This window comes from Leopardus geoffroyi, chromosome A2 (genome assembly GCF_018350155.1).
Source record: "Leopardus geoffroyi isolate Oge1 chromosome A2, O.geoffroyi_Oge1_pat1.0, whole genome shotgun sequence".
Taxonomy (NCBI): domain Eukaryota; kingdom Metazoa; phylum Chordata; class Mammalia; order Carnivora; family Felidae; genus Leopardus; species Leopardus geoffroyi.
In genome coordinates, this window is record NC_059331.1 from 157,619,812 (window position 1) to 157,630,465 (window position 10,654).

Consider the following 10,654-nt stretch of genomic DNA (forward strand, 5'->3'; position numbering starts at 1 on the left):
ATCAGGAGGAACTTTCTTATAATGTTTTCTTTGGTTGTCTCTTAGACTGAGCGCTCCACGTTTTTTTTGGTTCTGGAGGAAGGGTGCAGACAAAATGGCTTCCAAAAGGATTTGCTATCCCAGGGTTTCTGTGACTCTCGAAGCAAGAAGGAGGGTTGGAAGTGGGGAGAGGGTGGAGTGTATGCATGTGTATTGGGCAGGGTTGAGAGGGTGTCCTGATGCCTCTTTTTACCCCAGTTTTGGATGTCCATCGTGGCCACCACTATGCCCATACCCTGTGGAGGCTTCATGCCTGTGTTTGTGCTAGGTAAGTTCTGGTGGGAAGCCTGGGATCTTACTGAGAGCTGCAATCTAGGGTACTGGGAAATCAAGGAAAGGTCTGGATGTTTGGGGCTTATGTTTGGTCTTAGTGCCCAAGCAGGGATTGGCTCTGAAAATATAGAGGATCTGGAACTTGGATCTTTCAATACCTTCGTTCCTTTTGTCTTTCCTCTAGGAGCCGCATTTGGAAGACTGGTGGGAGAGATCATGGCCATGCTATTCCCTGACGGTATCCTATTCGATGACATCATCTACAAGATCCTACCCGGGGGCTATGCAGTAATTGGTGAGACACATTCTACCCTCCGGAACCCCTAATAGCCACACTCAAACTCTCCCATGACATCTTTATTCCAGGCTCCACAATGAGGTTTTAATTTTATGCTATTTGATTCAACTTTTGTTCAAATAATCAGCCCTTGGCTCTGACTCTCATTAGCTCTTATTGAACGTCTTTGAGCCTTAGTTTCTTTATGTAGAAAAGGGATTATTATGGGGATTAAACAAGATAAGAAGGAAAGCACCTAGGATTGTGTCTGAATGTTTGGTGAGGGTTTTTTCTTTGCTTCCAAAGAATCAGAGAAACAGCAGTGCAGGTGACTTGCTTGGATACTCCCAACCTGCAGATGTACCAATATTGACGGGACTTAAGAGTACATGACTAAGACCTAAGAAACATGGGCTCTGTGCTCATCCCTGCCACTTGTCACCTGCATGACTACAGAGCAAGTTAGCTACCTTTCTGCACCCCACTTTCTTTGCCCTCACGTGACTTCTGAGATATCTCACGGTCCTAACATTCTGATAATCTGTGATAATCCAACTGAAACCATCCAACTGAAACCATGTCTAACACAGAAGCCAGTGTAATCCTCAAAATTAGTATACCTCCTCCCTCCTATGTTCTTCACCAAAATCCCATAACAAAATCCCATAACATCTAAGGCCATGCCTCCCTTAAATATAGAAGCCTTAACCGGCTTTACATTGCATATGGCGACCTTACTCCCCGATCACAGTCCTTTACAAAAACCTCTTTCATCAGTAAGAGTCATCTTCTCTTATTCCCCATCAAGTAAGCTGTACACCCAACATGGGGCTTGAACTCACCACCCCGAGATCAAGAATTGCACGCTCTACTGACTGTGCCCCTCTCTTTTGTAAATTTTTCTTGTTCTCTTTCCATGTATACCTTCTAGCAACTATTTCTGTTGATGGGAAAACATAACTAAAAACAAATAAGACAGATTCTGTTTTCAAAGAGTTCACAGAATCATAACATTGTAGATCTGCAAGGGCCTTACAACTTATTTAATACCTCATTTACCTCAGAGATAAGAATATGGGATTCCAGAAGCATCAAGTTCTGTTCGCACAGTTGAGAAACTGTAGAACCAGGATCTGACACAGGTGTCATGTTCCAAGTCCACAGCCTGAGTCCTGGGTTTGACCCTCTTCATTCATAAATTGTTGACATCAAAACCTGAGGCCCAAAGTAAAATGCTATCACTGGGTTTTAAAATGCTCAGTTAAGAACAGTCCAAACTTCTGGGGCTCCTGGGTGGCTCAGTCAGTAGAGCATGTGACTCTTGATCTCAGGGTTGTGAGCTCAAGCTCCACACTGAGTGTAGAGACTACTTCAAAACAAAACAAAACAAAACAAAACAAAACAAAACAAAACAGAATGATCCAAACGTTCTAAAGCAAGGAATAGATAGGACACCGCTGTCTTCATTTTATAAGTGAAAATCCGGGTCCACACAATGATTTTGCAAATTGCCAAAGGACAATCGAGTAAAATTAAAATGGTTTTCTAATACTTGAGCATTCTCGCCACTACTCTTGACAGATGATTATGTCAGGAGTGTTGGTACTGACTGGGGTCATGTCTCCCCATTCTACGTCACTCCCATGGCATCCTCACGTGCCCTCCATGCCAGGAATGGCAACCCTAACCCACCGCTTCCTGTGTGTCATTCTAGGGGCAGCAGCGCTGACTGGTGCAGTGTCCCATACGGTCTCCACAGCTGTGATTTGCTTCGAGTTAACGGGTCAGATTGCCCACATCCTCCCCATGATGGTGGCTGTCATCTTGGCCAACATGGTGGCTCAGAGCCTGCAGCCCTCCCTCTATGACAGCATCATCCAGGTCAAGAAGCTACCCTACTTGCCTGACCTTGGTTGGAACCAGCTCAGGTCAGGGGCACCAGCTGGAATTAGTTCAGACTTGATGGGGTGGGGGTGGGAGGTTCTGAGGTTGAGACCAAGGTTAGGGTCAACATTTGGAAACACTGCTTTTTACTTACTTTTATGTTCCCATGTACTTGATGAATATTATGAGTGATGGAATGCCTGGGATGGCAAAGGAACAAGCATATGGTGGGGCTAACCCCCATGCTTTCTTCCTCCGTAGCAAATTTACAATCTTTGTTGAGGACATCATGGTGCGTGATGTGAAGTTTGTTTCAGCCGCCTGCACGTATGGGGAATTGCAAACCCTGCTCCAGACCACCACAGTCAAGACTTTACCACTGGTTGATTCGAAAGGTCAGTGGGAAGGAAGGAAACAGACTCCTGAGCTAACGACCTGAACAAGGGCTCCACAGAGGTGGAAGAGACACTGTAGCGTGGGCTTGTCATTAAGGACCACCCATTTGTGCCACAGCATACCCAGCCTGTGTTCCTTAAGGAACACGATCATCTTTGAGAAGGAAAAATACAGTCCTAACACAAGTGCAAGAAGATGGTTAAAAATCCAATTAGAGAACTATAGCTGATTCTCATTAGTCATTGTAGTTATGTTCTCTAAAGTTGCCATGAACACTGAATTAGGGATATGATACTGAACCATTGCCCTGGAGGAAATACAGGGTTAGGTTCCTCTGGTCACATTTTCTTCGACTAATCAATGCATAAACTTGTTTTATGTGTGTTTCTCTTTAAAGACAGCTTATTTCATGTATATAGTGTTGATTCAGTAACTAGAATTCATGGCCGACAGGGCTATAACTCAGGCCTGAACGAAGCTTGCCTAGCACACGGATGTTCTCCATAAGGCCCATCACAGCCTTCTTGCTTGGGGATGGGGAGGGGTGGGGTGGGGTTTAAGCAGCAAAATCACCAACACAGAACCAACAAAAATGTGAAAATGTGGCATTAAACAGACCATGGAAGGAATGCTTGTTTACAATATGGGAGCTGAAACAAGAAGCAGAGCATCACTTTTGCAGCTTAGCTGGGAACACGTGCACAGGGAGGCCCCCGGTCATTCGCCGCTCTGTACAGGTCTGTGAATGACGGCGAGGGCACCTTGAGCACTGATCTGGGGGTTACAAATACGCCTCCGTATTTGAGGCAGGAGACAAATTTGCAATCAAGGAATCCGTGAACAGTGAGGCTTAGCCCCTTACGTGGTTCCCTTTGCTACTTCACTAAACGGTAGCTGTTCTTTAGTGCCCGACGTGAGGGCCAGAGGAAACCGTTCTGTATGAAGGAGTGAATGGTTTATCCTTTTTAATGTTTGTTTATTTATTTTGGGGGGTGGGGGCAAAGAGAGACAGGGAGAGAGAATCCCAAGTACTCTCTGCACAGTCAGTGCAGAGCCCCGCTCAAGGTTCGATTTCACGAACTGTGAGATCATAACCTGAGCCAAAATCAAGAATCCACACTTGGGGCATCTGGGTGGCTCAGTCGGTTAAACGTCCAACTTTGTCTCAGGTCATGATCTCACAGTTAATGAGTTCAAGCCCCATGTCGGGCTCTTTGCTGACAGCTCAGACCCTGGAGGCTGCTTCAGATTCTGTGTCTCCCTCTCTCTCTTTCTCTCTCCCTCTCTCAAATAAATAAACATTAAAAAAAAAAGTCGACGCTTAACCGACTGAGCCACCCAGGCGCTCCGAGGAGTGAATGGTTTAAAGCAGTGATTTCACACACTACTTTATTTCATCATCCTTTGGCATTTAATCCTGCTATGTATTATTTCTTGTGTAGTTTATATATCTATGTCCCACTAGATTGGGAATTCTTTGAGGGCAGACACTGTAACTTCTATCCCCTTCAGGCTGTCTCCCTGTAGGTATTTACTAGATATTAAATCGATACCAGCCTAGTGCTTGAATTAGTGTAATTAAGAAGAATCATGTACGGCCACTTGGAGCCATTAAATTTGTTAGTTCCTGATTTCAGATAATCAGAGTATCCAAATTGTTCAGGTTAGACTCATTTTAATATTTTCCCCAAATCCCAAATACTTTTTAAGTGGCCTCTAAAGCAGTGGCTTTTCATTGGAGTCTGGGTACAGCCAATGAGATACAAGGTTTTCATAATAATGACAAAGACTTAATGGTAAGATTTATCTTAATAACACTGCCACAATTTTATGGGCTTACAACTTAATGAAAAGGTTCATTATGGTAGCAGAAATTTCCGTATATGAAACACCTTCCCAGGAAAAGTAGGCGTTTTGTTTATAACCTAGAAGGACCCAGAGTCTTTAAGTGATTAAGCATCAGATATCCTTGTACACTTCTTTCAAAGTATATTCACATCTCAGCCTATATAAGTGGATTTTAAAGTGTTTTGGTTTTTTTTTTTTTTTTTTTTGAGACAGGGTTGATGAGCTATTTTGATGCCAAGTTCACGTATTTACAAACAGCCTGTATAAGGAAGGGCTGCATTCAAATAAGTACAAATTAGTACTAAGTAGGATAGTATCAATTGGGTCTCTAAGTGCTGAATGAGTGAAATAAAAGGGATTGGGTGAGGTCAGTCCTGGCAGATGTTTGAAATGAGTTTTCAGAAAGAGAGGGTAAAAGCTGGGAAATGAAGCAGGGGTGCTGGGCTTCTGTCCCGGACTGGATCCTGCGGCGTGGGGAGTGGAAGGAGCGGGCCCTCAGGCTGTGCTCCGCTCTCCCCCAGATTCAATGATCCTGCTGGGCTCCGTGGAGCGGTCAGAGCTGCAGTCCCTCCTGCAGCGCCACCTGTGCCCTGAGCGGAGGCTGCGGGCAGCCCAGGACATGGCCAGAAAGCTGTCTGAGCTGCCTTATGATGGAAAGGCGCGGCCTGCTGGCAGGGGGCACCAAGGCATCCCATCCGAGGGCCGGAGGGAGTCCTTTGCCTTTGTGGATGAGGATGAAGAGGAGGACTTCTCTGGGAAACCCGAGGTGACCAGGCAGGGGTGGGGCTGGGGGAGCTGGATAGATTGGGGCAGAGGACAGAGAGGGCATGCTGATCACTGAGAAGGTCAAAGAGACCAGTGTCCCTGGGGCCCAGGGGCTGAAGGAGATAAGGTTGCAGGTGATGGTACCAATGAGAACCCAAAGAGACACAGGAATTCTGAAACGGGAGAAAGAATAGAGGTCGAGAGATTTCCCAGGACACCAGCTGATAAGGGGAGGAAAGTGCTAGGCAGCCTCTTCCCCAGGACTGAGAATTTTTACTGTTCCTTACAGCTGCCTCCTCTCCCCGCTCCTCGCTCCTTTCCTGCCGCTCCATTGTCCCCAGAAGAGCCCAATGGGCCCCTGCCCAGCCACAAACAGCAGCCAGAAGCCCCGGAGCCTGCAGGTGAAGATTCTCCCAGCGTGCACCCGCATTCATGCCTGTGGCTTCTCTCTGGGCTCTCCTCAACCTAACAGCTGCTACTATAAGGAGGGGGGCGGGGGGATGGGATTCCTATTCATTGAGTCTCCATATTACCGTCCTAGGGAAGGGCAAGAGCTGATTTAGGAGGGTAGGAGAGAGGGTGTCCATGGAGGTGATGCATCCGGGAAGTACACACCTAGTTTGGCAAAGTGTCAGGGGTCCCTCAGAGCCTCCCCAGCTGGCCGTTTCCTCCTAGGACAGATACCGCTCTGTTTCCATTTCCATCCACCTGCCACTCCCCTCAGGTCAAAGACCCTCTGTCTTCCGGTCCCTGCTGCGCTGCTTACTGGGCAGACCTCGCCCCACGAAGAAGAAAACAACCCAGGTGAGAGCAGATGTGTCGAGGAGGGTGGACAGGGAAAGGGGCGTGCCTCTGTGAACTGAGACGTCCATGGTCCGCAAGGCAGAAGTGAGAAGGCCCCACCATGGAGAAGGTTCATATGGAAGGAACCATGACTAGGAAGGCAAGCATCTGTGGCCCTGGCCTGTGAGAGATGGCTAATGGCCAAAGGAACCATAACTGCCATGAAAAGGGAAAGAACTTGGACCTATGTCTTTCTTCTCTAGGAGTCAACGGATTTGGTGGACACCATGTCACCTGAAGAGGTAAGAGAAATAGGAACAACCTGGGGTGGACTGTTCTGCCAAATGGAGACACCGTTCCCTTTCTTCATTATGTTGTTGTAAGAATAAGATGCGAGTCTAGGCCAGAAAGCATTGTGAGAGGTTGGGAATGAGATACGACCATGGAGGGAGGGCTGGGCACATCGCTCAGAGGTAGTTGTTCTCAGAGGGATCAGAAGAGGGAAATTTTGAGCCTCCAGGCATGGATGGGACCGTAGTGCTCAGACGAGTCTTAGATCTTATAACATTTAGACATTCGGGATATTGTGGACCAGGCAGAGACTGGGTAGGAAGCATGAGCTTCACCTGAAGTAAAATGGCAGGCAGCCAGCAGTTACACATACCGATGCAGAACAGCATGGAAGCTAAAATGGTCCATGCCTGCTGGAGGTTACGATGCTGGATTGGTCAGGGTGCTGAGACAATGGACTACAAGAAAATGCCAGTAACCAAGACTGGAAAGAACCAAAAACCTAGGGCAGATATTGACAGCAGTGCCCCACTGGGACAAACACCTGTTTCCTAAAAAAGGTAGTTATTGAGTCCGTGGGAGAGAAAATCTGGCCCTGAATAAGCCTGGCTGTGCGGAGCGGACAGACGGGGAGCAATGATCTGGAGGAGAAAGCTGAGCAGTACCGGTCCGAACAGACCCTGGGGCTGCAGAGACACAACAGGGTCCATTAGCAGCCATTCCATTTAGCAAAAGAATGCAGGCCCACCATGGAACTGAAAAGGTAGTTATTTAAAAGTAGGTAGATGACAACCATAATGGATATTATTTTAAAATAAGTGTCTTTTTTTTATAAAGTTTATTTATTTATTTTGAGGTGGGGGAGGGGCAAAGAGAAAATCCCAAGCGGGCTCTGAGCTGTTAGTGCAGAGCCTGACACAGGGTTCAATCTCACGAACCATAAGATCATGACCTGAGCCGAAATCAAGAGCTGGAACGCTTTAATCGACGAGCCACTCGGGCACCCCTAAAATAAACATCTTCTTGGTTGTCCAGACTATATGGGGGAGGGCATGGGACATCACAGGAGAGGAGGGAAGTCTGTCCCTTCTCTCCTTGTCACCCCTCAAAACACACACCCTTCTGATCAATGCCTTATGGACAAATGGAATAGATGAGTACAGAGGAGAGAACAGCTACAGCTTTTGCCCCTAGGCAGGAGTCAGATGGGTCATGACAGTGGTTGAGGAGGGTTTTGCTGGAGTGCAAAACCAATAATAATACTTTTTTAAAAAGTACCCCAGAGGGAAAGCTAGCTAGTTGATCAGTGGGGCTATTTAATGACCACCGGAAATAAAGTGCCACCAGGAAGCATGTATTTTTAGCTTATGTCTTTCCCAAAAAAGACTTTAGGGATGTAAACTCCCACATGACCCACTGGGCCATTCTAGGAGGATAAGATCCATAGGAGTAAAAATTCAGGATATTCTGAGCATGGTTTTCAGATGGATCAAGAAGGCACTCTTGGCAATATCAAGGTGACACCTTCGGAAAGAGCGGAAGAATTCACTAACAGGTCACCAGAGGTCATGTTTATCTGTTCCTCTGTTAGGAGTACACACAGTTACAGCCCCAGTTTGTTACCGGGACTGAGCCTTTACAAGTAGTGGGACCCCAATGCAGAGATCCCCTGCCCCTTGGACACAAGCTGGAGGTTCCTGGAACTTGATCAGCAGTCAAGGTCGGAAGCACTGCTCTACCTCTGTGTCGTCTTGGGCAGGCAACTTATGCACCCTTTTCCTCTATCTCCTCATCTGTAAAATGGAGGTAATGATAGGTCGTTGGAGAGGATTCAGTGAGTGAAGACACGTAAAGCCACCCGAATGATGCTTGGCACAGAGGGAGTGCTTGGTGCATGTATGCTGGAAATGGTTCTGTTACTGTTGTTGTTCCTTAAGGGAAGACAAGAATGGAACCAGGGAAGGCAGGAAATGGTCGTAGAAAGATCCAGGAGGACAGGATCAACCAGACCAGGGTTGGCAAGGGCCCTACAAATAAATCATGTCTCCAGCACACCTGCTAAGTGGTCATCCATCCTGTGCTGTGAGGACCAGCCAAACCCTGTGTGAACCTCCCGTCAGGAAAGGGGGGGGGGCCTGGAGGAGGTGTGGTTGCGGTCCAGAACAACCAGGAAGGGACAGATGGAGAGCACACCAGCCTGGACCATACACCCGGCACGAGAACTGGGACGTGGCCTTCAGAGACCTTCTCTGGAGCTTGAGACATGGGGACTTGGACAAACAGAAAAATAAAGGAGCACAGCGATCGGAAGGTGCTGACTGAGAAGAGATTTCAGGAAATTTTAGATTCCATTATAAAAGTCAGAGCTCTCCTGGATCATTTGGAATCTTGGGGATTTGGGTGCGTGTATCTAAATCAAGAGGAGATTAAGGCCTTCGTGCCTTAATGCTTCTGTGATAGACAAAACAAAACAAAAATGGTTTGACTCCAGCCAGTCACATCGGGTGCCATGTGAGTCGGTGTAGCTTTCCTTCACGAAGCCCAACAAACAGTTCCCGCAATCTGGAAGAGACCAATGTGCTGGTTTCTGCACAACACGCGATGGGCAAACGCACGTAACACTCCTAGGAGTTTACGTCCAGGGCGCCTGGGGGGGCTCAGTTAGCTGAGCAGCCAACTTCAGCTCAGGTCATGATACCGTGGTTCCTGGGTTCTAGCCCCACATGGGGCTCGCTGCTGTCAGCGCAGAGCGCGCTTCACTTCAGACTCTCTGTTCTGCCTCTCTTTCTGCCTCTCCCCTGCTTGCACTCTGTCTCTCAAAAATAAATAAACATTAAAAAAAAAAAAAGAGTTCTTCATCCCTGTCCTGTAGGCAGAGGTAAGACAAACGCCAGTAAAAGACTGAGCATGATCCATGTCATTTCTGTAAAGGAGGGCCCAGTAATGTGCTATGGGAAACGAAAAACCTGCTCCTGGGAGGTCAGGAGAGCCTGTGCAGGCAGGGTGGGGGCAGTAAGGGGAATCCACGGGGCGAGAATAGCAAACGCAGGTTTGGGAAGGCACGTCTGGTTTCCCTGAGCAATGGGTATCACAGGAGTGGTGGAAAAAAGACTGGGCAGTTGGGTTGGGGCACGGGGAGTGGGGAGGGGAGGGGGCAGAGGACAAGAAGACAGAGAGGTGCTCTTTGTGCCTGAGAGACAAGGTGATGTGGGGCCTGATGAGGGAGGAGAGGAGAGGGTGCTGGCCCCTGGTGGGAAGGGAGGAGGGCCAGTACTGGGGGGGGGGGGGTGCGGTCAGTGACACTCCATTGCTATTTCAGGGTCTGGGCTGGCTAGGAGGGCTGTTTGGGGCCTCGGCTGTAGATCTGAGGCTGAAGGGGGCCCCGTGATACTGAGCGATGGCCCTACTCTGCCCAACAGATTGAGGCCTGGGAGAAGGAGCAGCTGAGCCAGCCGGTGTGTTTTGACTACTGCTGCATTGACCAGTCTCCCTTCCAGCTGGTGGAGCAGACGTCTCTGCACAAGGCGAGTGTTCGCCCACCACCGCTCGGGGCTGCTGCGGGCAGGGGAGGTGTGGGGCAGCCGCGCACTGACCTGCAGCTCTCTTCCTGCAGACCCACACGCTCTTCTCGCTCCTCGGCCTCCACCTTGCTTACGTGACCAGCATGGGGAAGCTCAGGGGCGTGCTGGCGTTGGAGGAGGTAATGACATGTCCCACTGGAGCAGCAGGAGGAAGAAGGGGCACAGGATAAGGGGGCGGGGAGGGGATGGCTTGACATCTGGGGGTTCCCCCAGACTTCCCACTCTGTTTCTCACATGGAGGCTGGAGGGGGTGGGTGGCGCAAGGGGCAGGTGGAGAGGACCGCCCCCAGGGTCTTCGTGGACTGCTTGGGTTTGGGGTGAGGGTTCAGGGCGTGAGTCACAGTTCCATGTGTGTGATCTGTGGGAAAATGGGATGGGGTGGGATGTGGCTGAAGGAGGCCTGAGGGTCACCGGGAAGGGGCCCAGCCAGAGGAGCTGGAGACTCGCGGCCCCGCGGGTGCGCCTCTCCCCCAGGCCCCGTCTCCTGCCTCTCCACGCGTCCTGTTCCTCCTCATTG

At 48.9% G+C, this 10,654-nt stretch overlaps 1 protein-coding gene across 3 annotated transcripts in view; it reads left to right on the plus strand.

Annotated features, from left to right (window-relative positions):
- Positions 1–10,654, plus strand: part of CLCN1 (chloride voltage-gated channel 1) — a 33,612-nt gene that overhangs the window by 20,790 nt on the left and 2,168 nt on the right. For all 3 annotated transcript variants that reach the window (XM_045495973.1, XM_045495972.1, XM_045495971.1), the window contains exons 13-22: positions 238–307; positions 497–607; positions 2,304–2,517; positions 2,735–2,868; positions 5,239–5,483; positions 5,772–5,883; positions 6,207–6,286; positions 6,529–6,567; positions 9,976–10,080; positions 10,170–10,256. In XM_045495973.1, coding sequence (XP_045351929.1) covers positions 238–307; positions 497–607; positions 2,304–2,517; positions 2,735–2,868; positions 5,239–5,483; positions 5,772–5,883; positions 6,207–6,286; positions 6,529–6,567; positions 9,976–10,080; positions 10,170–10,256 — 1,197 coding nt within the window. The remainder of the gene's footprint in view (positions 1–237; positions 308–496; positions 608–2,303; positions 2,518–2,734; positions 2,869–5,238; positions 5,484–5,771; positions 5,884–6,206; positions 6,287–6,528; positions 6,568–9,975; positions 10,081–10,169; positions 10,257–10,654) is intronic.